A 26,470-nucleotide genomic window follows, 5' to 3' on the forward strand; every position below is an offset into this window, starting at 1 on the left:
TCTGGAGGGGTGTTGTTTGATAAAACCTGACACAAACTGATTCAAAGGGTGTGCAACCAATAAATGCTTCGACAGCCATGCAACCTTCTCCATGAGCAGCCCTCGTGATGGAAGCTCCCAGAAACAGAAGCTGTTGGAAGTGTTTTGAGCCGTGTTCATCTGTGCTGGACTGAGCAGCCCGAGCTCCATGGGCAGCAGCATCATCCCTGGCAGATCACAGGCTAAAAGCTCCATTAACCCACAGTAGGCAAAGGAGCTGGTTGTCTAACTGCAAGGGGTTTAGAGGAGAAAAAAAAAAAAAGCATGTTTACAAATGTGAAATGTTTATTGTTCTCTCGTGTTTTCTCCTAACGTTGGCAGATTGACAAGATCCTCTTGTCAATGGCAACAAACACAGTGAGGGCAATAAAGAATACCTCTGCCTACACCAAGAAGGCAGCCACAGGCAGAGCTGGATGATATATAGGTGGCACAGAGCAAAGAAATTACAAGAGGCAGGTGGTAAAAAATTAAATAGTAACAGTTCTGCCTCTGTATCTGACAGCAAAAATTGCCCTTCAGAGTCCCATAAACTAATGCTCCACAGTGTGGATTATAGCTGAGCTCAAATGAGTCACAAGGACCTGGCACAAAACTGCCAGGCCTTACCCACAGCGGGTCAGCAAGGTGCCATTCAGACTCTCTCTGAAGGCTGGCCTTGATTTACTCTGCTGAAAACTATCTGTGCACAACAAACCCTTTGCTACGTCACCCGGAGCTCAGCAGTGCAGGAAGCAAGATGAGAGATCTAAGGCAAGGGGTCCTCTGCTTTCCTCCTGGAAATAAGGAATGATTTGCTACGTGTGAATGAATCTAAGCAATGCTGAAGTAATGGGCAAGAAGTTATGGGGAGCAGCTGATATGGGAGCTGGTGGATCCTGGGAGCTGTCAGATGGACACACTGAGCCTCTTCTCTGGAGGAAGGTGCCACAGAAACCCACTCCTGTTCCCCACAGGCTCCAGAGCTGCTCAGTTCATGGCACATTCCAGCAAACCACAGAGTGGATCTCACTGCTTCATGGCCCTGGAGTGGATTTTGCTGTTTGAATGTGCTGAACAGAATTTGAGCATCTCAGTAGTGTTAAAGGGTTGGAAACTCACTGTCATTCAGCTTTAGAATAAGCATGAGAATTTTCTGATTTTTGCAAGAATAGACTTATATTAAAAAAAAATTTTCAAGACAGAAGTCCTAGCTTATGGCTTAAAATATAGTCTGATATGCCCCAGAGATTACTATTTTACTGGCTTAATTTTTAATTTTTGTGCAACAGACCATCATAAAGCTGGCAGAACGGGGACTTGGAATCCCACATGCTGCAAAAATACTTCACCAGCAATGAAAATAATCCCATTTCTCTTGACCAGAAAACATCAGTTTTCCACCAATGCAAGCCAAAGCTGTGTAGGATTCTAATGCTATTTCCAAATGTGATCAAACAGAGCATCATCACAAGGTGCAATATTTTCAGGGGCTCTAGAAAATCCTACAAGTTAACATTTAGCTGCATCAGGGTTCTGTATTCAACGAGATACAGAGAGTATCCAAGAAGATATTTAGTATTCCCCTCCTCCTCTCTAAGCACAATTTAAACCTTGGGTAGTAGAAGAGAAGCTGTTGCATGGATTCAGGCCACACCATACAGAGCTTTCTTTCCCAACAGCAACACAGATACACCACAACTTAATCCCATTTGTCACATTAGGTAAACAGGCAGTTGTTCACGTGGAGAAAATTCAGTAGCAGGACCCTCAGTATCTGAACTAAAGTCTTCTATGTATTTAATAACCTGGGAAGAGGGTGAATAATGATGTAGCAGGTTTTTAGATTTCACAGGTTAGCTGAGGTTACAAGAAAGATGTGGGGACTTCAAAAGAGAATAAATGTTGCTGGATGAGCACATAACATAGCAGCCTATGGTTTTTTCTGATGGAAAAAGATAAAAAACTAATACATCCTGTTGGATATAAATTTCACTGCACACATCCCAGGTACAAGGTGTCGCTGGAGAGAAAAAAAAAATCCCATCTCTGAGTTTATGATGTAGATAGTACAAGCAGGGTGAGAGTTTCCATTCAGTTATACCCTAGCAGAAGAATAAAATGTAGTGGTTACTTAGTACAAACAGACACATCATGCATTTAAAACTAACATGCGTAAACAAAAATTTCTGAAGGTAATGCAACCACCACCTGGAATTTGGTGCAGTCAAGATGCATCCAAGCCCACTCCTTGAGATGAGCTTTAAAATTCCTGACCATTTCTAGATACCTGAATGTCATATCAAAGGCTAAACTGCCCTGCTTCCCCCCCTCTGCAGAGAAATCAACATCCAAGTCTGCCCAAGTGCTCAGCACATCTCTGTCACCACATGATAATGAAGGTAATTATCAATAATAACAATAATGTGGATGTAAAGCTTCTCTGGCAGCTGGGGCTGCATCCAACACCAGCCTCCCTGGAAGCTGCATCAGCCCCCAGCGTTACAGCACTACCTGGAACCCAAGGGAAGGGAGAAGCCTCCACTTGGAGTCACAGATGGGTCTATTGGTCACTTGTTGGCTACACTCTGGCAACTTGTTGGCAGCTGTGAACCTTTTGCATTACAACCAAGAAGGTTTAATATCTTCTGTAATGTCCACTCAGAGCAGCTGACAACATTCTCTTGTGTTCCTTCACTAGTCCTGGCAGATAAAGAGCAGCCCTCTCTTTCTTGCCCATAAACACCAGACATGATGTAAACCCACCACTGCTTGTCCCCAAAGTGCTCAGGGTTGAGCAGACAAACTCCATCTGTTGTCAGAAGCTCCATTATGTGTAAGATACCTGATGCCCTATCACACCAGTATTTTTAATTAATCAGATGTTTCTCCACTGAGATTAAACTCTATGTACATTCCTCATTTACTCTATCCAGTACATGCTTATTAATTAGCATACTAATTTGCCTAGTTATTTAGGAACTATGTGCCAGGAAAAATGCTGTTCTGAGTTGTCAAATGCAACTCATCGATTAGTGTAAGACACTTAAGAAAGACTAATTGATAAATATATCAGAGCCCTGACTAATTGGTGAAAAATCCAGCATGCTGCATTCTGCCATCCCTTTATAATAAGATTCTTGAACTAACTTACAACTTGATTTTTCCTTTTTTTAATTAAGAAAACCACAAGTAGTTGTGGAGGGTGTCGGTTCAATTTTCTCGTTATGCTTGAAGTGAAATCTACTTCATTTACCTTATTAGCTGAAAAGTAAGAAAATGAGCCTACTCTGCAAACTAGAATTTATCATTGGGGCTGAGAGACCTGATGTGGAACCTTAAAAGTAACTTCATTAGTCTTCTTTTCATTATGTGTATTTTTAAGGTTCCTTTCTGATTACATAAATTAGAAGTGACTTCTACAAATCCAGAAGAGATGTGCTGCATACTTTTCTCAGTACAGCACATGGCAGCTTTTGAAACAGCCCAGTGCCAAATTATGTAGAATGCACAGGGTAAAATATACAGAGTAAAAATGACGGAACATTCACAATTATATTTCCAAGAAGTAATACTCTCCCTTCTCAGTTCATGGCCACGAACCCCAGGTACTCTCAAAAGACTTCTGCTGATGTGTGAATATTTTCCCCCTTAATCACTGACAGTGGTTTGTCTACTACCAAGCAAAACAGAACATAAAACCTACAAATGTATATGTGTGAATTTCCTGATCTCCAGCCCTTAGAAAACAAGATAAAGTCCACAGTCCTCCTGGCTACTGTGGCCTCCAGAGTGTTTGCAGGCTGCTCTGAGGAGAACCACTTTTTAAAAAAAACTATGGCTCTAAGGAAACCAAGCCAAGGAATCCCACATTATACAAGAGGTCAGATATTGTCCTCAAAACCAGTGTGTGCAGCAGTGCAGAGATGCTACTTGGTGCCACCAGATCAAACAGACTAAGGAATAAGTGATGGCTCTCCAAAGGCTGTCAGTTTTAATAACAGCATCTTGTGACTCTGCCAAAAGCCTTTCCAGCTGCTGGCTCATGTTGCCAAAAGAACTGGTCCACCAAGCTGAGTATGATATATAAGATACCTGCCTCCCACCCCTGCCAAAGCTAAAAACAGCCATAGGACTCTGAAAAGCTGGATATCTCCATGTGAAGCTGAGAAAGACATGGCTGTGTTTGATCCAAACCATATGTAGTGATGAGCAACAGGTTTAACCTGCTTTTCTTTTGTGCTCTTGCTCACATGTTTTGTTTACATGAACCATCACGTGCTGAGGTTGTTGGTGTGGCCTGTTAGTTTTGTATCCTTAATGATTTTTCTGGATGCTCAGAAAAGGGCATCCACATGTAATGGTGGATTTCAAGAGGAGCAATACCCTTGACACAACCTCAGTCTTTTTCCTTTGGTCCCTTCTCAGACATATCCAGTCAGGACATAAACTTGTGGGTATCAAACCAAGTGGGGTTTTTTCAGGATGAATAAGGAAATAATCACTTGGGAGAGGGTACAGACTTTGTCTACTCCTTCTGGCAGCCTTCTTCCCTTGCTGCTGGAGTGGTACAGCCCTGGTTGCTCACATCCACAATTTGTAGCTTAAATAATATATAAAAGTGATTGCACAGGGGTCCTACTCAAATCAAACCATGAGCTCCTCAGAGGCTCAGTTTTCCCCTAATGGAGCTTCTCCTCCTCCCCTGACAAAGCCTGAAGCAACATTCCTGCTTTGGTCCAGCCCGAGGGAGCAGTGCCAGCACCCAGCACTGCTCCAGCAGCCTCCTCAATTCTCAAAGTATTTCCACAAATTTTCCATGTCTGTTCTGAAATTACAACTTTTGCCAAAAAATCTATTTATTATTGTTTGTCTGTGGAGAAGTGTTTGGGCTATCAACAGCTAATACTGGTGCTCTGGCAGAAAAGAGGGATAATTACAATTCCTCTTCAAATAAATGATATTTCCTTCCTGCTAAAGATGCAGGATGCTTTACACCTTTAAACGACCTCAAGTAATCATTTTCTAGGGCAGAACAGAAAATCCATTTCTATTAGTTTCCAAAGACCTTGAAAGTATGTATGTAAGAAGACCACTTCCATAAATTCACCTTTTTAGAGTCACTGGGTAACACAGAATTTATGCAAGTGCAGGTCAGTCACATAATTCAGTATTTATATGCTGCCTTTCAAGCTCCAGGGAACTGGAGTAAAATGCTAAAAATAAAATACACATGTTGTAATACACACAAGATTTAGAGATGGAACTATTCTGACAGTTCAAAATAAAAGGCTTTGTGGATAAGATCTCTATGGCTAGATCTGCACCTAAATCATGTATTGATTTAACTCACTGTAGACAAGTTATATAAGTTTTGAAATGATATATGCTTGATCAATGTGTTTTAGAAATTAATCTCTGTCAGACTTCATCATTTAGGCAAGTAAAGAAGTCAGATAAATATCACTACATTTTACTTTATAGGACAGTAAGCCAATTTCTAATCAAATTTGTAAGTAAACAGCATTATTTGTTTCCAAGAAATATCAATATTAAAATACTTTTCAAAGAAAACTTGAAAACAGACTTTAAAAAATGAATAATTGTTATCTATTAAACACACACAGATTATATCAATATGTGAGTATACAAACATGATGATCAGAGATACAGAGGAGAACGAAATACCCCTTTGTAACATCCAGGGAAGGAGAGCCCCAGCACCACACACAGAAAAAAAAAAAAAAAAAATGGATTTGGAGTCTCAGCCAGATGAAAGTTTCATGTGTTTGATATTTTAATTCCTCACTGGAGTGCAGGAGCAATGCCCCACTTGCTGCAGACGCACCAACCCTAATAAGGTAGGGGAGAAATAAATGCTTAGACCTAGACAAGCAGGCCTCTCAGGGTTTTAAAACAGAGAACATATTCTCAGGGTAGAGATAGGAAACCAGAACCTTAGAAAGGCAAAATAACCCCCTGGAAGGCACAAGGCAAGCTGAGGTACAAAGGCCAAGAGTAAAGGCTTTTATTTGAATGCCAAATCTGCTAGTGCAAACCTCCTTTCTTAACCACATTATTCCTCAAATCCCACTGATCATAGTGGGAGCTCAAGGACTGTTTCTGACCTGGCTTAGTGATGGGTCAGTTATGAACAAGATCCTCAGCTTTTCTTGTGTCCCAGTATGATTTTGGGGCAGTCCAACCAAAAGGTAAAAAGCTGACTCGCTGTCACAGATTCTCTAGGTGGCCTCAGCAATAAAAACCCCCACAGTGTAACACTAATTCATGGGTCACTCCTGGCAGCATGAAAACAAGCTCTGCTCCCAGCAGGGAATGAACCTCAGCACAGACCCATGACCAAGTACACACTGATACACCCCAAGCCACAAGCACAGGAAAAAAAATCACAACAGGCAAAACACAAAAGGGCACAACAGGTTGCTGCAGCCTCGGGGGACTCCCTGCAAATCCAAACAGTCAAACAAGGAGGGAAGGCACTTACCATACAGGACTGCAATGAGCGACACGGGCATGACCAGGATACCCACCAGCATGTCTGCCACTGCCAAGGACATCAGGAAGAAGTTTGTGGCATTCTGCAACTTCTTCTCCAAGGACACAGCCATAATTACCAATATGTTCCCCCCAATGGTCAGCAGGATGACAACCAAGATCAGGAGGGCTGGCCAATTCTTCTCCCTCACGGACATCCGAGAGACTTCGCCCTTCTCGGAGGCGTTGAGAGGATCAGATGTGGGCAAACTCTGATTCAGAGTCAAATTGCTGCTTAAGGACCAAGCCATCAGACCACCATGCAAACTAAAATCCAGTGTGACAGACACTGTTGTTAAGCTGAGCAATATTCCAGTGCTACTTAGAGTGCTCATTGTCTGGGACTGGTTTTTATGTCTCTTAACCGTGCTTCAGAGACCAGCCCTTTTCCAAATTGCAGGTCCAAGGCAGATGCCGAACATCACAAAACCTGAGCCAGAAAATCATTTGATCTCCCATAGTGAAATAAAGCTTACACAAGTTAGCATGGAGCTCTTCTAGTTTCCTTGGATGTGGCAGATGACAACCATTGAGCAGCAACTTCGAGGGAAAGCAGACTTTGCAATCTCCAGCTTGTCTCCAAGTTCACCATTCTGCAAAGTCAATAAAAAGGACATTCTTCACTGAAATCACAGCATACACAACACCTTCTTTATCCCCCATGCAACTGACATTCTTATTTTTCCCCTTCCTAGTGACTAGGATGTTCTCCAGACTGCAAGTAATTTATCTGAAGGGTACAGACTACGTCTACAATTGGGGGGGGCAGAGAGGGAGAGAATCACATCAGTGTGCTCTGGCTGGTTAAAAGCTGATTATCACTAATTAAATGTTTTGTGAAACCTGCAAAAGCGAGTCTGAAGAGCAAAATATGTTTCAATTGATAGCCACTTCACAGATACTCTGCTGCTGTGTAAAATAGTGATTGCGTGAAATTCCAGCCAATCCAGATAGCGTGGCCAAGCAGAGTATTCCATTACCTAAAATGGGAGGGTTTGTATATATTTTGCATATTCTGAGGTAAAATGAAGGTGTTGTAAAAACCCTCAGATGCTAATGATTAACTCTCCTATAATAATAAATAACTACAGTTTGGTTTCTATCGGGGTGTGAATGGTGGACAGGAAGCAACATGTATTAGGTAACATTATATGGTGCTTTGCTGTGAATCTCCTGAAACAAACAGACAACAAAGAGTTAAGAGAAAAGAAAGGACAGACTTTCATAAAAGCTGAGCAGTAACTTCTGTAAACCTAGTCCCACCAGCCTGCTGCCCAAGACTGCTGCCCAGCACGGGCAACACCCCCAGCACACACAGCCTGGAGGACAGACTTCCTCAGGGGATCTCACATGATTTGTGCTTCTTCACAAAGTAGGTGACAGTGAGGGCAACTCTGATTACAACCCCTGACTGCCCACAGAACACAGGCCAGAGAACATCCTGCCTCTGAAGCCCCTTAGCCTCCTGCACAGAGCTAATTGGGCAAGTTAAAGGTACCCTTGGCTTCACCCACTGAAGCTAAGGGCATGTTTTCCTAATCCTGGCTAAATCACATCCTCAGAAACTCAATCTTTTTGACTGCCAATTCTGTACAACTGATGAAAAACAGCAGCTTTGCATTTCCACTGCATTGGAGTCAAGACCCTAAAAACCATGTGCAGCACAGGGCTAAAATCACAGAAGGAAAGCACAGTGTAGTAGAACAGTGTATGGAAGCCAACTAGTAAGTAGAATAAAACCAATAGCACGCAACTCACTTTGAGCATATCCTCAACTTTATGTTTAATCCACAGGAAAAGACTTTCTATCATTGTTAAATAAATTACTAAATAAAAGCCCAATTTTAGCTGTTGAAGGCAATGTGGCACACATGTGACACAGCAATTTGCTATCCAGGATCAAAAGCTGAAAGTAATTCATGGGATTACATTATGTTTTATGTAATGTAAGAAGTGCTCAGAGTCCTATAATAAAATGTTTAACATTCATGAAGGTTTTGGAAACTTGCTAATGGGCTTTGTGCACAAAAACATTTCTTAAATGAGCAGTGCATACAATGAACCCAGATTTGCTTCTGCATTATGGTTAATTAGTCCCAGAGGGTCTCTAAACCTCATATTTAGGAAGAAGTTTTGCACTATGGGCACAAAAAGTAATTTTGCAGTGCACATTGCAGATGAATTAGCAAGTGGTCAGTGGACCATTTATTTTTTTCCAACTTAGCTGGTCTCAGTGAAAAAAAAGAAATGTCTCTAGAAAGTTTCTAAATACTTCAGAGTATTTTTCCCAGAAGACAGCTTTTACTTTAAAGCTGTAATGACAATTTTTCCAAATCACCTTTCCACAGGGAAGAAGACAGGCAGCTTTCTGGCACTTGAGCTTTGCTGTGCAGGACACTTCCATTAGAGCCAGAGGGAATTTCTGGATCTCCAGAAACTCTCTTTGGCCCCGTGACACTCGAGCACTCTTTGTCAGGACAAGCAGAAATTTCATGCCCAAACATGAGGACACAGTCAGACAGCAGGATGCCCCAGTCTTGCTTCTTCCCAGGTCTGAGCTCCTGGAGGTTTTAGAGAAGGTGATGCTACCTCAGCTCTTACTAGAGATGTGGATGAGCTTGATGCTCCTGGCACAGGCCAACTGGGGCTGCCAAAGGCACAAAGGCAGGGCATGCCTTAACTCTAAATCATAAAAACAAACAAATAAACAACCCCCACACAAAATCACACCACAAAAAAACCCCAAACCAAACCAAACAAAAAAAGATAAGGTTTCTGAATTAAAAGTGCCTATTTTTAAAAGTGTCTATTTTTACAACTGCTGAGGACTGAATTCTGAAATGGTCATTCTCTCTTGCATTTTGCATATTTATTTTGAAAAATCATATGTGGGAATTTGACTACAGCAATGCTCAAGACTGGGCTCCACCCTCAGAATTAACTGTCCTACTGCTTTGCTAATACTTTTGTTATTATTTTACACAGATCCTGGCTTGAAGTCATCAGTTTTCTTTTTCACTGCATCTCCCAGTCTCCACAAGGGAAAACTTTATGACTTATTCCTTCAGCTACAGTCTTCTAAGCACATCACCGTACCAGAAAAATAATTCACATTTTATTCATGAATTCTGCATTTATTTGAGAACTATCTCCATAATTTTAAATTAAAACATGTGCCCATCACAGATTTTTTTCCAATAGCTAACTTCAAAGCACACATACTGAATTTTGTGGTCAGTCATCAATTCCAGTTCAATCTACTACTGACAGTCCTTAAAATTATAATTTAAACATTCAGCAAAACCAAGTTCTTTTCTATGCCACTCTTGCTTTTTGATTGAGCAGCATAATGAATTCTTTCAGCACATTCTCCTCCTTCAGTCTTTAAGTCCAGTTTAAAATAAACTGAAGGTAGAAAAACATTTTTGTTTATCAATAAACACATGAATTATTTAAAGCAGAGTTTGGTATGCTGAAGTTTTCAGGTATTCCAGGGGGTTAAGGCAAAGGGAAACAAAAGCTACAATGGTTCATCAGTCTGTACTGGTGGGACCCCGAGGGAAGGGGTCACATGCCTTTGTGAGTGTTTACCACCATTATACTTTGCTAAACAGAAAAAAACCAAACCTTTCTTGGAATAAACACAATTATTTTTTTCCTCTGAATTAAATGCATTCATCTTTAGTTGTTTTACCCTTCAAAGCTCAGGACATTTTTTTCCTGGAGAAAATCAGCTGCCTGCTGAGAACTCAAGAGGTTCCCCAGCCCCCAGCCAGGATCCTGCCTCTCCTGGACAGGCTGCAGAGCTCCTGGAAATCATTTAATAAATCTCTGGGACTCACAGCCTGCATGTTAACAATGTGCATTTGAAACTGGGTAAGAAATCAAGGATTTTCAGTTTAGATCAAAAAAAAAGATCCTGAGTCTCAGGCAGACTGAGAATGATACATTAATTCATGGTAAGTCTTGCTGTAAAAAAAAAAAAAAAAAAAAAAAACAACTCCCAAAGTACTTAATGATCAAAAGCAATGACTTTCAGCAATTCCTCCCCCACAAGAAAAACAAGTAACATCCAGTGGCATCAAAGGTACAAAGGCCATATGCAAGAGCTATTTTTTTCCCTCCCAAACTATTGGCAATATCCAGTTCTCCAAGTTGTATTCACACCTCATCAATAAGCAGACGAAAGCCAACAAGTTGCTAGAGATCAAACAGTTTTAAAGGAAAAGTTTTTCCTTCAGCCTTGGCTTTGATGATAGACCTCCATCAGGGAAAAGATAAATCTGAAGTTGACTAAACTGAACTGCAAGTACTGCAATTTTTGTCAGGAAAACAGTTGCAGATAGTTCGCAACTATCCGAGCCAGACAGTCAGCTGACATAAATTTTTATAGCTCCATGAAGGCCTTTTCAAAATGGCAAATAATTTTAAATTATATAATAGGATACAGGGTTTAGGCTCAAGAAGGCAGATTTAAGGCTTCATTCTTCACTCAAAACTCTACTTTTCTTGCTATTTGCATCTTTACTAATTTATTTGTGGAATCCATTGCCAAATTCATTTCCATTTTTCTTTGGAACAGAAGGTTGCTTTAAAATACATCTTTTCATGGCAAACTTGCAAGGAGCCTTTTCATTTTAGTGGTTGAATAAAATCATATTTTTCTATTTACAGAATTCTGTATTTTAGGCAGGGTTTTTTTAGCAGTACTAAGAAACATCCCTATTTCTGTGCAGTTCTATTTTTAAACAGTGTGTGAGAATGGAGCAAGTCCAACGGAGATGACCAAGGTGATTTGGACTGAAACACATTAAATACTGGGTTTGATTCAGCCCAGAGAAAAACAGTTGAACAGGGATGTGTTTGCTGCCTACAGCTCCCTGCCAGTGCTTGCAGAGGAGACAGGGAGACTCTTCCAGAAGCTGCACAGCAAAACAAGAAGCAATTGTCACAGTGATAGATCTAAGGAAATCATGTATAAAACAGGAAGAAAACAGATAAAAGGAGTTACAGTGGGAAGGGTCAGACAAGGGAAGTGGGTCACGGAGATACTGCAGGATCTCCATCCTTGGAGATGCTCAAAACACAGCTGGGCATTGCTCCCAAATACCCCATCTAACTTTGAAGTTAGTTCTGCCTCGAGCACAGGGTTGGACTAGAGACCTTCAAGAGGTCCCTTCCAGCTGAAATCATTCTATAACTGGATCAGAAATGTGCTAATGAGCAAAGCTGTCCGGCCTGGGGGTGCTTTCGAGCTCCTATCCCTGGATACACCCCCTGTGTTTGTCCCTGTTGCTCAAGCTCAGGGTAAGACCAGCACATCCTCTCCCCTTTGGTTTCTCCAAGGTCAGAAATAAAATCTGCATGCCCAGATGGGAAAACACACCTGTGAGAACCCCAACCTGCCTGATGTGGGAGCAGGGCCTTAGAGCTGCACCAACACACACTCCTGTCACACCAGAGAGATGCACACACTGGTGACAAGTCCTCACCTTTGACCACCTCCTGAGGCCACCTACAGTTCAAGAATATTCTGAGAAGTGGCAATTTTGGAAAGCCCCAATTCATTTTAGTCCCTTGGTAGCATCAGGAAATCTTCCTGTCTTTCAAAAGCAGTGTTTACACTGTCAACATAGAGGCACACCTTCCCAGTCACTGCAGTGGGAAAAAATGGTTATTCTGCAGATACCAACTTCTAAGTTTACTGCAGTCCAAGAGAAGTGGTTATGCCCAACCTAAATATTTTCCTGAGCTACCCTTGAACCTGGGAACATGTATTAGCACTTTGTTTAGGGACTTTCCTTCCAAGGAAGAATTTGATACTTGCTTTTCAGTTTTGCAAGAACTTCTGGAAGTTTGCCCAACAGGTATTGGGGATAAATCAGCATAAGAAACACTTAATAAAACCTTAGGGAAACCTCCCCAAATGCAGTTTTCCACCTATTTTTTATTTCCTACACGGAAAATAACTATTTAATTACTTGCAAACCAAAAAAGAATATTTCAATTTTTTTCACAGCAAGAAGAAAATGGATTTTTGCAGACACAAGCTCAAGTATTGATATTTTGTAGGGTCATAATCATGAATCACTACCATTCTGTCCAAAAACCAAATAGCATCAATTTCCCTCTCTGTATCTTCCCTCATCCTGAGTCAGAAAGGCACTAATTTCTTTTCCAGACATTTCAAGGCAATACAAGCATGCAGAGAGATCTTAATCTACCTTCTGGCAGTAAGACTAGCATCCTTTTTATTTTCCCTTTGTGGAAGAGCACCTGAGAACCTCACAAGAAGATGTAGATACTCTGCCACTCCCTCCAATGATAAACTTGCTCTCTTGACTCAGACACGCAGAAATCCACAATAGAATAAATCTGAATCTCATCACATACTGTCCTAACTTCTGGGAATGATTACACCCTAGGTGTTCATATCTTTTATGGGCAGACATAATTTCAAACTGCCTCTCCAATTTTTTTGTTTAGTTGGGGTTTTTTTTTGTTTGTTTGTTTGTTTTAATTAATACACATGTACTCAGTGGCTGAAATTCACCTGCTCAGAAAGACCAGCTGAGCATCCTTCGGTCTCCTTGGCAGATGTATTTTTGTATTATTATTTGTATTATTGTTATTGTGTTTGCAATATTTACCTGTCACTGCACGCAGAGTTAATAGTGAATTAAAATTTGGATTTTGCTTCATCCTTATTAATAAATAACCAAAAGCATTCAATAACAACATTAAAAAGACACCTTACTATGGGCATTGGCTAAGGATGGAATGGTGCCTGGGGTGAAGCAGCACCTCATTTCTATACCAGTGATTGTCCTCACTCCCCCTTCACAGTGCATAACAAGCCTTCTTATAAATCTGGTTTGTTAAGGAGATAAGGATGCACCCAAAGACCCCCGATGAAGGTCAGACAGCCTTCACTGCCACTTCAGCAGATGGAAGAAGACCAAAGTGTTTATTCTGCCTCTTGTGTCAACTATAAATTCTGACTGAAAGTAACCACGACCCTCATTAAGCCCTATTTGCATATTCACTTTCACACCCCTAGGAATGCAAATGATGAGAAGAGAGGACGTGCACTACAAGTATGATCAGTCACCAAAATCCACCTATCACATGTGATAGTTCCACCCTTTTGGGAAGGGACAAAAATTATTGCATAAAAGAAGGGGAGTTTTGAGACAAATGGAGAAGGAGAATAAAACACCTCTGCTTGCTCAGGATCAGTCGACTGACTGTGTCTCCTCCTCTCCTGAAGGGACACCTTCATATGAGCTTTGCATCTCCAACTGCATTGGAGCAGGCCTGGGAATGTTCATTTATTTATATAATAAATGTGTTACTATACCTTCTGTCACAACACATATTAACTGTCTGTAGTTAGTGCATTTCTCACAGCAATCCTGATGCTGCTTTCCTGCTGCTTCAGTAAACCACACTATCCATGACTCTGGATGGTGGAAAGTCCTCACTGAATGTGATCATTCCCACCATCCTGGATTGGTAACTGCACTATTTGTGCAGCTGTGCCATGAAAGTTTTTACTGAGTTTGAACAGACTTACAGCCTGAATTTGCTACCACCAGTAATTAGGCCTTGCCTCTAATTTCTGAGGACCAATTGGAACACCAGGGGAATTTACCTCCTGCCAAACTTCTATACCCTTAATGCAACAGTTTTCACTGTGTATTTACTCCCTGTGTATTTACCCCGTGGTACTTGGAGGTTTGAAAGCCTGTACAATCTCCCAAGGTAGGTTTTGTGGCTGTAAGGACCTGCCTTCTGCCACCACTGCAGTTACATTCCCTCAGTCCCTTTTTAATTCAGCTGGAAAATGTGGTAAACATCAAATGTAGCATCAGAGCAAAAATCTTGCATGGTGCCTTCAGCTTTTGAGGGTTGCTGTAGTAAACTATTATTAAACTTACTCATTAGAAACCCAATTTTTCTCTTCTCTCAAATGTTTTGCATGACAGCTCTTTGTTTACATCATTAAGGTCTGGAAGTGAGCACTTGCAATGTTTGCATACAAAATAAAACATAATAAAACAAAACAACAAAAACACTAGCCTGGCTTTCTGCAGCTAACTTTTTCGCAAGTTTTAAAGCTAGGCCTGTTTAAAAACCAGAAGATTTTCAGCAGGTTTTGCACCACAGTGGTCTGTCCCAGGTGTGGTTGAATTTCTTCATAATTTTAATTTACCATATATATGGCATTTGTTACCAGTACGTGTGCAACCACAGGAAAACACACCTAAATACACACATACATCTAAATAAAAAGTAATCATGAAGTGATTTATTTTCAATTTATGTTTTAGGGGCAATCTCACATGCAGGAATAATGAGTTTGATTTACAATAGTAACATAGAGCAGCAGTCAGTCTGGAAAGGAAGAACATGGGTATTCACCAGCCTGGATCATGAGTCACAGCATAATGTACACACGCCATTACACAAAACACATGTGCTCATGTTTTGGGGGAATAGTGGTGACTCATCTATTACTAAATAAGTCAAATTCCTTAATCAAGCAAGAAATCATGTGATGTTTAGCATTTTGCTCATTCCAGCTCTGCTTGTCGTCTGAAGTCACGCCACGGGATCACTCATTTTCTAACAAACTGAGATTTATTATGCAGTAACATGGAACACACCCTGCACCACATGCCATACATGATCCAGGGAGATCATCCCCCTTTGCTTTGCGTGTGGACCCTGAGCTCAGGCAGTTTTTCACCCATTGTGGTCCATCACCAGGACGTGGCTGCTCACCAAGGACCTCACACGGCTGAAATAGCTTCTCCCTTAAATCAGTTTTTCCAGTAAGCACCTCAACCTTCAGAACTCTCTAATTCAAAGCTCAAAGAATTTAACAGAGGCCTCCTCCCTACTGTGGTGGTGAGCTATTAATATTCCTAAGTGCCCCTCCTGTTGTCATTGATGACTGTCTTAAAAAAAAAAAAAAAAGTAAATCACAGAATCAGATAAGCCAGGGAAAAGCAAAATTAAGGTCAAAGCATAATAAAAAGTGTCCCTAATGAATTGACAAACAGCTCACGGGTTTTACTGTAATAGTTTAATTAAGTATGTGTTGTCACATACTTCTACAGTGTCAGAGAAGGGATTATTGAAACATTAATGTGTTAATTAACTTATATCTCTCACACATAGTAACAGTTGATATAATAATTACACAGAAAATACAGTTATTCATGGGAAGGGGGTGTTTTAACTTTTTTCTTCATCTTTTTTTTTCCCTTGGAAGACCGATCCATATGGACCTGAAAGGGGGTGACTGACAGTATAAATTCAAAAAGCCAACACTTTTCTGATCTAAATAAATCACAATTGGATATTTTGGTAAATCTGCACTAATGGAAACCATAATGACAAAAGTAGATAGAAAAGAAAACCCTTAACAACAGGTATTTAAAAAAAAAAGAGAGAGAAAAAGGACAAAGAACATCAAATCAAAACAGTTAAAACAACTGTTCTGTGTGATGCCTGCATTTAAAGGTAAAAAATGATCCACACAATTATAAACCTTTTAGTTTGACCTCAACCAGGCAAAATTTCAGAACAGATTTAAAAGGAAAATTTAAAACACAAAAATGCACGGAAGGTACCATAAAAGGCAATATGAGCTTCCCACATGGACACTAACTTGGTGCCACAGGATTTTGTTCGTTTGTTCTGTAACACCCCATTCTTTAGAGGGGGGGGAAGAAGCAATGTTTCTGACTTACTCACACTCCATTAAACCATTTGATATGGTGTCACCAGGGAAGTTATTAGGTAAACTCCAGAGAACAAGATGAACAGAGCAATTGTGAGACTGCCCTGGTATTGGCTGCAAAGGAGATGAAAATGGATTAGGCTGAAAAAACAAACCCTGGGCTGGAATCAAGGTGTTTGTTGAGGTTGGAAAGATTTGATCTTTATAGTAATTTCACTGATTTTTTTTTTTTTTTTTTTTTTTTTTTTTATGTTGCCTAATCCAAACATTTACTTTGGGAATTAAATGTATTAATGATTCAAGACCAGGATGCAACACCCACACCAGGAAAGGCTGGAACATAACACAGGAAAATCCGAATGATTGAGGAATGAACTAATCAAATAACAATGAAATATGATAATACAAACCGCAAATAGCTAAAAAGAATTTGGCTGTAAAATATGAGTTTATCAGTTGGAAACAAAGATAATTACTTCAGCATATGAGCCATACATAAGGACAAGTGGGACATGAAAAGGACAAATACAATCTAAGCTATATATATATATATACACATATATGTATACATATATGTACATATATGTACATATATATATACATATATGTACATATATATATACCAAACAAGAGATTCCTTTGTGCTTCATTGCTTTAAAAGCAAACAAATACACCCCCCCAACCCATGTTGACTGCTTCATGCCATAAGAGGTCACTTTAACCTGGATGCCTTCATCCTGATAAATTCTGCATTGGTGATGCTGTTCCCAGACTAAGCCAGGGACATATTCTAAGCTCTTACACTATAGTAAATCACAAGTATTTTCAATTAAATAAGAAAGCCCAATTGCCTGGGGGTCAGACAGAGCTCAGCATAGTCACTGTTGATTTGTACCAGAAAGCAGGCCAATTGTGTTGAAACATCTTCAGCGAGATTAGAAGCAGGCTCTTTATTTAGAGAGATAATTTAATTTTCAAAGCATTTGACAATTTTAATAGACATCATCTACGAATAAATCAGGGTGCGTAATATGCCCGAGGCAAGAAGAAAAAAGGCTCATTAACTTTGAGAGAATAGACAGATGGGCAATGTTGGGGTAGAGCTCTGACAGCTCCCAAATTATGTAAGCAGCGGAGTGAGGAGTCGGATGCCACGCGCGCGCTGCGCGGGAGTCATTTCCATGGGAGCAAATTGCATTGACACAAACTGTCATCTATGACATCAATATGTGAGTCAGGAAAAATGAAAGGAAGGAGACAAAACATAATGGAAAATACTTCGCTTTGCAGCATGATATGAAAGGCAAAGGAGGTCTCTCAAAGCTGACGTGATTCGGATTAACCTGTTTCTCTTTACGGGCGTACACACGAAATAAGGATTTCTGTGCCATTCGGATTCTGTCACAACTGAGGCACGCTGGACCTGCAGCCAGGGAGGCAGTCCCAAGGTGCTGCAAAGAGCAGGCAGATGCTTGGCTGCATTTAACAAAAGGATTAGGACCACAGCAAGTAAAATGAAAACAGGTGAGAAGCTGTAGACACAACCAGAAACATCACAATGGAGAAGATACGAAGGCTAAAGACTAACAGAGAGATGTAAGGACAACCTCTGGTCTCAGTGACAGTATATGAAGGAAAACTTGTATTTAGAAGTGACATCACTCAAACCTGATCCAAAGCAGCCATTTCCTTTTTTAAAGGACTGTTATTCCTACATTTACCTAAAATTTTGGGTGAAATTCCTCAGGTGCATCAGCAGTGTTTCCCAGACAGGCTGTGGATCACTGCTGTGTTGTGTGGTCAGAGACCAAAGAGAGCTGTCCCCATGCAAGCAATGGGTGACAGGAGAGCAGGCTCTGCTTCCACAGGTCACAACAGCACAAGTGTATCAAAGGGAGATCATCAAATACACTTTTATTCAACTAGACTGAGGAAAAATAACAAAGCTATCAAAGCAATTCATATATGAATCAGGCAATGTCTGCATTTTAATGGCTGAAACAAAGACAGCTGAACTCTAATGGAGTCGATTTTCTCTCGCAAGCGATTACTAAATTGCTTTCACTTTGTCAGCAAGGTAATATCTCTGCAAACAGCTCAGAGTTAAGGAAGTAACAAACAGCCAATTGTCAAGTGCAGAAAAACAACACACACAAAAACACACACACACAGGTAAAGTATGTTTGAAAGAGAAACACTTCTATTCCTCTGGTAACAACAGGCCCTTCACAGGAGGGAAACACTCCATCAGAAATGAAAGGTCTTCTGATTTCTAACAACTTCAGTATCACCACAAACTGAAATAATTTGGATGCTGGCACCAATGATTAAAAGGGAATGAGAGCTTTACCACTGAGTGCAGTGTTCAGTGAGTCCAGCAAAAGTACATTTGGAAGCAACATCTGAAGTCTTTGAGCAAGGAGTGTGTCTCCCTCTTGCCAGAGAAAAAGTTCAAACACTCCAACAGTTTGAGGCAGAAATTGCTTTAGCTCACAAGTACAAGCACAGCACACAGCAAGCTGCACTGAGAGACATCAAATGAGGTTGGGGAGTCAGGGAGTCAGTGTCAGAGACATCTCTTTGGACACAAGGTCCATTAATTACCTTGCTGGACAATGTGGGGATGAGGATGACACAATCACAGCCAGGCTGTGTCAGCTGGGAATCAGCTCTGTCAGTGCTAGACCAGCCTGGCACTCCTGCTCCATTAATGGGAGTTTGGGATTCCCAATGCACACGTGCGTTGTGACAAGTAGATACAACTTCTCTGCAGGCTGGATCAATTAATTATGCTGGCATGTTGACCTATTAGCAACAGGAAAGCCAAGAAGCAAGAACCCAATGTCCTGATTCCTGTATCATTCCCATTTGGTTTGGCCATATATCCTGAACATCCCAGCTGAAGGGAGATCTTATCCCCTGTGTCATCAGACTTACACTTGGAACAGTTGCAGAAATGGGGCTTGGATCTATTTGTGCGATAACACAAACACCTCTAAACCCATCTCCAACACAAAGAAGTGATCACAGGAATATTTAAAGACAAGCAGTATCAGGCCAGGTAACAATATTTTAAGCAATTTTTCACCAGGCAGCATAACTACTGCAAACACATTTTGCTAAATAGCAGCACTCTAAAAATGAAACTATTATGTTACTTCCATTAATTAACAGGCAGTAATAGACTTCCATGTGCAGGTGAGTTAACAAATATCACTATGTAATTCCAAAATTACACTGGCATTGTTTTCCTCTCACACACATCTGACCCTCGAGGAAGATTTGCATACAGAGGGCAAACACATTTTCCAGTTCCCAGTTTTATTAAGCTAAAGCAGTCCAAAGAGCAATTAGAAACACTGAGTACTCAGTGAGGCCGAAATCACCTTCATCCACATGGGTCAACAGGAGCACAATGAGTCACAGCACCTTGCTGGTGGGATCAGCCTGAGGGGCTGAAATTGTGCCCTTCAGTCAAGGGCACAGCTCCCTGCTGCCACCACTGCTTGCTGTCTCCTTAATAATTTGGGGAAAGAGCCACTGGACCAGTCGTTTGGCTGATCTGTGACCTGTATGGGTTTGAACTTCTGACTGCAGCTTACAGGCCCTTTAGTGAACTGTCTCAGGAACTCCCAAAAGTGAGAACAAATTCACACTTGTGGCCCTTACATAAGGCTGAAGAAAGCAGGATGCAGAAGCCCATAACACAGGGCTAAGAGAACTTCTGAACCCTACTGAGGGAAAATTCCTGTGTGCAGCACAACTCAAGCCAGGTTTCAAGTGTTAGATTTTCCATGGGATTGCCCTAGGCAGAATTAGGTTTTATGTTCTGCTCCAAAGTATAACAGACCTCTCAGTGTCATTAAAAAAAAATACCTTACTCAAGCACTTTGTTCTGCAAATCTAAACTGTCAGAAAAAAACAAGGAGTTCAGTACAGGTGCTGACACAGAACAGGATGATGTTCTGTGATGGAAAACCCCTTTGGGCAAGAGCATCATCAGTAAGTGGTGGATAGCAGAACCTGTGCTAGTGGTGATGTGCTACTGCAGAACACTTCACAAGAGGTTCAAAGAAAGCAAGATCTGGCAAAACAGACACCTGAGCACTATTCCAGCCCAAGGCCACCAAAACACACACCTGGGAATGCCCATCAGCAATAAGACATCAAAAAGGAGGACTGAATGAAGGCACGTTAACCAAATTGGGGAGCACCTTATAAGTAGTTAGGAACCTCAGGGATGGATCAGACAACCAGCAGCCAGCTGTCAATAAACATAATGTGTTGAAATATCAGTTTACAGCTCCTGAGCAAACCAGAGGATTTTGAACCCAGCTGCAGTCTCAGTGCTTTATGTGCAGCTGTGAGAGCTGTTGAGATGGAAAATGTTAGAAACCAAACATCTCTGGAACACCTACGATGGAGAAAGTCACCTACACACAGCAGAAGCAACCCAAGAAATCCTCTTGCAGTAGTTTGTCTCTGTATCAATCAAAAATAAACATGGAACACAAAGAGGACCCTCTTTGAGCCAAATGCAAGCCCAAAGCAAGGCACAATATCGTAAAGCTCTTTCATTACCACCAAGTTGTGAGACCTCACATTTGCTGAGGATGAAGAGATGGTGCAAGTATTATTACTATTGCATACACTGACCCAAGGCACAGTAATTTCACCAAATGCAGGGACCTGAGCCCCACAAAACCAGCAGGCAACTCTGCCCTGGCCAGAGAAGAGCCCTGAAAGTAAACATGAGCTTACTCCTGCTTCTACTTCACCACCAAAGCTGAGTGGAAGGGCAGGCACTGTTCAAGCACAGAATCAAGGAGGAAAGCAGAAAAAACCAACCACCAAAACTAAGAGATTATAACTTCATTGAGGATTCATAATACATAACAATACCAAACAAAAGTTTTTCTATTTGATGCTTCTACACCATTAAATTCATTCAGAAGACCGAAGTACATAATAGTTTGTGCTTTCCAGATAGAAGCACTATTGTAGTCATTTGGACGTTGAAGGGCTTTATTCTGCCAAAGATATGAGCCTTGTGGTGCAGCACAGAGAAACAAGAGACCCAGCTTTGCATCAGACCACCCATTCAGAAATGAGGGTGCTGCACTTCTTTCTCAGAGCCTACTCAGCAGAGCCAGTTCTGCTGCTGCCATGGCCTTGCTGGACAGCTCACAGAGAGGGTCACTTCTCACCCAGCTCCAGGAGCTGAGAGGCTTCAGCAACAACAGCCAGGAGTGTGATGGGGAGGGCAGAAGAACAGGCCTTACTTCTCGAGAACTAGAGCTATTTTGCTCGTTAAAACAATACACATATTTAAAAACACGTGAAAAAAGACAGAGGAAAAACAAGAGTTTACATCAAAGCCCAATGCTCTGTGCTCCTTGCTCCCAGGACAGAAACAGAGAGAGCCTCTCACAGATCTGAATCTCAACACTCAACAGGAAAAAGCAGAATAAGCTTTTTTTACATGAATGGCTAAAATACAGGGCAAGGCTGAATTTCAATCATAAATTTATTTTTTAAACATTATAAAGAATTCTGATAAACATGTTAAAATGCATCGTGTTCCCACTTGCTACTATTTAATATCGAATTCTTTTTACTTCCTCTCTTTTAAGCTGCCAAAGCCCAGACTAGTTATGAGAGCTAACAGCAGTGTGAGTTACTCCAATCCCTGCTTTCATATTACTTTGGGAAAAATGAAAGTAGCCTAGTATTGCAAACTGCCACAGGTTTTCCTCACAAGTCCTTTAGTGTCTTGTGTCTCAGGTTTTCAATTCCCAGCCCTTTGAGACAGAAGGTCTCAGGGCTGCAGACAAAACATGAAAAACACATCTCCTAAAGGCTTCAGAAACAAAAAGCAAAGCATATATATAAAAGCAGAGTGTATTATCTTCCAAATTTTCTGATCTTGGGCACTTGACTGACGGTTCTAAAAGTTTCTCAAGGCCAGTGACTTTGCACTCAACAACTTCAGTGAGAGATTCTTCAGAAGAAAGGTTAAAATTTAAGGACAGGGTCCAAGCTTTATTCTTGACCCCGTCCTTCCACTACAACGTTGTTTGAAGGTGTCTCCACAATAACACACTGTCATTCCCCAAAGCTAGCATTTCAATTTGCAGGGTTCCACAACACTGCTCTTGCCCAAACCAAACCCACACTCCAACTCCCACATCTCAGATGTGACAAACCTTAGGAGAGGCCACAGGGAACAAGGCCCTGATGCTCCTGTACATTGCACTAAGAGCAAGCTGTGGTATTTTACCCCATTCCAGCACGATTAAAGTGGGACTTACAGTCTGCTTAAGCCACAGCTGTGGCAAGTCAGCCTCTGGGATGAACCAGATCAGTGCAAATATCTCCTATAACAAGCAAGTTTTTGATATGATGGTGACCAATAAGTCTTGGGCAGAGAGGAGCATTCCCAGCCAGCTGGGAGGGAGCCTCCAAGCAGGGCACCCCACAGGGGCATGTTCTGGTCTGAGAGAGCTGCTAGTCCCAAGAAACCTCCTTTGCACTGGAATGGCTTTTCTTTTTTTAATATCTACAGAGCATCACAGAAACTTTATATGAGCCAAAGTCTCTACAACCTGAGTACAAGAACAGTCTGTACCTCATAAATTAGGAATGTGTTTGACTTTCACAAGCCTTTTGCCTACAGATGTTGTGTCAGCAGCCAGCTGAACACATTTCCTTACTAGTGAGAAGACCTCAGATTAGAACAATTTTGGAAAGGAAATTAATCTCTTCTGCCAGGATAATAACAGAAATTTAAGAGAAGGGCTAAAGAAAACCATATAGGCTCACAGAAAAAAGGCAACTCCTAGATCCTAACCTTCTGTCCTCTAGGCCCACCAAGACTGCCCTGACAAATGACAGCACTGCACTCTTTTATCCCAACAGGCAATGCTGTCTGATCGCATTTTACCCAGAGGTGAACAACTGCTTGCACGAATTCTTTCCTACATTTTTGTGAAGACAGAAAATAGAGGCTCTCAGTGATACAAAATGTGCACAAATAATGCAGGAGCAAAGCTATAATCCTAAATAATTCTTCTGGACAAGACAAGGATATGAAAGAATTTTATAAACATTTTCTTACCTCTTTTCTTGCTTAGATAAATGTTATTTAGAAGATCTCTTTATCAATAGAGGTAACATAAAGCACATTTGCTCTGCTGCACTTCACACAGGGCCATCAGAAGCAAAGCCATCCATACTCAGGTGTGCCTGGTGTGCTGATTTTTATGAGCTTTAGCCTGATTTTTGAGTAACAACAGCTGTGCACTTAACAATCTTCCTCTCTTCCCCTATGCTTCAACATGCCTCACTCACAGAGCTGATACAGTGATAACAACAAACCACCAGGGAATTCCTGAATTCCTCCATTGCTCCTGCCAGGATATCCATTATTAAATGAGATTTGTGTGTGTGTGTGTGTGTGCTTTTGAGATTTTCCACAGCTCACCAAACTCTGCATTGTTTTGTGTGATTTAAGAACAGACCCTGCCTGTCCTACCACAATTCCTTGCCATGTAAAACCAAGATTTTTTTCCCAATTTACCACCATCCAGCTCATGCTGGAAGGTAATAAGTTTTTCTGTATGTATATAAATATATATGCAAATATATATAGATAATCATTGCATGATCTCAATCTAGATCCATTTGTCAGTAATAAATAACTCAATAATAATTTCTTTTTATAAAAAAAAAAATAATCCAAGAGCCAAAAAAAAAAAAAAAAAAAAGAAAAAAGGAAAGCAAATAACAATAGACTTCTGGGTTTTGGTCATTTTCCTTATCACAATCTCTGCCACAAATTCCTGTTGTCTGTGTAAGGATCCTCCTACCAGGTAAAGGGTTTGGAAAGAATTCAGAGCTGACACCATCTTCCTGTGTGACTGAAAATAGTACCTTCCACCATTCCTTTTCCCAGTGACAGCTGTATCCTGGGGTAACACAAGATTCTTTCCAAAACAAATGTGACACAGCTGCTATGATTTATCTTCACAGTTCATAGCTTAGAGTTACAGACAGAAAATACATTTAACAAGGGGACATCTCCACTGTGTTTTCCTGAATGCTGGAAGAGTTTCCTCAGTTGCAAGGAGGATGCTGCAAATTGCCTGAAAAGGCTGAAGCAGCGCAGCCAACCAGATAGACCCACATTATGTTTCTCTACAAAATCTGAGGGATTATATTTATTTTCAGTGAGTTCTTCAGCTTCTGCAGCAGGAAAAGTTTCCTTTTGCCCTAGGGCAGAGGAAAAAGCTCCTCCAAGTGCGAATAAACCAACAGAGAATTGCAGGAAGGGTTGTTTTTCTTTTTTTTCGAAATTACCTCATAAAATCCCTGCAGTGTATGCCACAGGTTCAGAAGGTTTCATAAAACAGGAGTCAGTAAGGGAGCAGCTCTTGCACATAACTCCTCTGGGCCCTGGCACGGGCTGTGTTGTGCTGGGTGCCAGCACCACTCTGGTATCTTCTCCTGTAGGGCAGCACCACAGATCCCCACTCCTGCCCATCCCAATCCTCCCACCACCACAGAGGAGACACCTACATTTGAAAAGACTTCAGGCCCAACATGCTCAACCTGGAACAATTTCATTATAGGGAAACAGGGTAGAAATTTGAAAATAAAAGGCACCTCTATAAGGGTGTGTTTATAACTAATTTTATTAGTAGTTACTTAGTAGTCATTATGTTTCACTTCAGCTTTTTGCATTGTTATCACCTGCAGAATTTGGAGTTCTTCAAAATGCAGAAACTAAGGCTAATGAGTGCACAAGCCATTGCTGGAGACCCTGACTCCTTCTGACATTACAAATACCCTGCTTGCCACCTGAGGAGATCAGGCATCACTGCTCAATAGCCTCCACACCAAGGCTTGGATGTCCTCGGGTATGGAACTAATTTCCCACCGTATCAGGGCAGTTCAAGGTGTCACTAAACAGAAACAGGAGTTAAGTCACTCAGAACCAGTTCCATGGGCTCTGTTGGTATCTGGCAGGTTATACAGTTATTGGCACATATTTATTGGGTTTTCTCAAACAAAGGGACTAAACCAGAGGTTTAGTAAATGCTAACTTCTGGAAATATGAAATAGTTCTGCTCTGCTATGTCTGTTTAATGACTAGCAAAGGTTTTTTGTTCTCTCATGTGCTCTCGTGCCACAAGGACTGCCTTACATATGCTCAAAGAAACTGAATCTGCTTTATCTTGACACATCTGATGAATTCTGGCTCTGTGGCAATCCTGTTTACTTGTTTTGCATGCAAATGGGACGATGGAATGAAGATAATAATTATTACAAGATTTGGTTTGGAATAGTTCCACAAAACTTTTTTTTTCTTGCCAAAAAAATGTGTTAAGTCAACATGGAAACTTTTTTACCCGGGAATGGTTTTCACGCATTTCTCGACAGAAAGTACCCAGGAAAAATAGTGGGAAAATTTCATTCTTATAGTTTGAAAACAAAAATAATCCTGAAGTTCAGAATTACTTTTTCATTCTTATATTAGACAAAGTAGCAGAAAAAAAAATTCTACATAAATTGAAGATTTCAAGGTGACGAAATCACCCAAGTTGACACAAATCCATTACTTGTTGAGATTTTCAGTTTACAGAAGTCTTTTGACATTTTTACACATTCTGAGATTTCTCATAGGAAAAAAAAGACTCTTGAATAACAGATGTGGGAATAACAGAACTTAGTGCTAGTTCTGGGCTAGCAGTGAAAGAGAGAGAGAGAGATCATGTTACTCTCTGGATCCAACAACTTCTATCATGCTAAGATAAAAACGTGTGAACATCGACCACATGGAATACAAGTTCTTTGTTTTTCTTTTCCTAATGAACTGTGCAAAGAATGCAACATAATTATGCCTTCGAAAGAAACTACTATGCTATCAGAGATACTAAAAAAGCTCTGTTCTTTGGCTGGCACCCATCGCTGCAAATGCTGTCACAACAGTCTCCAAACTGTCACTTCAGCAACTGCCCCTCGCGGGAAAAACATATTTCTTCTAATTAGACAAAATTCTAACTCCACATCTGAAGAGTATAATTTGATCTTTTCTCTAGAAACTCATTAACCACTTGAGTTTAATTATTAACATTTGCATTAATA

At 40.8% G+C, this 26,470-nt stretch overlaps 1 protein-coding gene across 8 annotated transcripts in view; it reads right to left on the minus strand.

The window, feature by feature from the left end:
• The window catches only part of HTR2C (5-hydroxytryptamine receptor 2C), a 215,345-nt gene that overhangs the window by 30,553 nt on the left and 158,322 nt on the right, over positions 1-26,470 (minus strand). For 5 of the 8 annotated variants that reach the window (XM_032702319.1, XM_032702315.1, XM_032702314.1 and 2 more), the window contains one exon: positions 6,524-7,166. In XM_032702319.1, the coding sequence (XP_032558210.1) occupies positions 6,524-6,908 (385 nt within the window). In that variant the 5' untranslated portion in view covers positions 6,909-7,166. Of the gene's footprint in view, positions 1-6,523; positions 7,167-9,174; positions 9,221-12,065; positions 12,167-26,470 lie in introns of those variants that run through there. The other 3 variants (XM_032702321.1, XM_032702317.1, XM_032702320.1) reach the window with 3 other exon arrangements.

This window comes from Chiroxiphia lanceolata, chromosome 14, assembly GCF_009829145.1.
Source record: "Chiroxiphia lanceolata isolate bChiLan1 chromosome 14, bChiLan1.pri, whole genome shotgun sequence".
Lineage (NCBI taxonomy): Eukaryota > Metazoa > Chordata > Aves > Passeriformes > Pipridae > Chiroxiphia > Chiroxiphia lanceolata.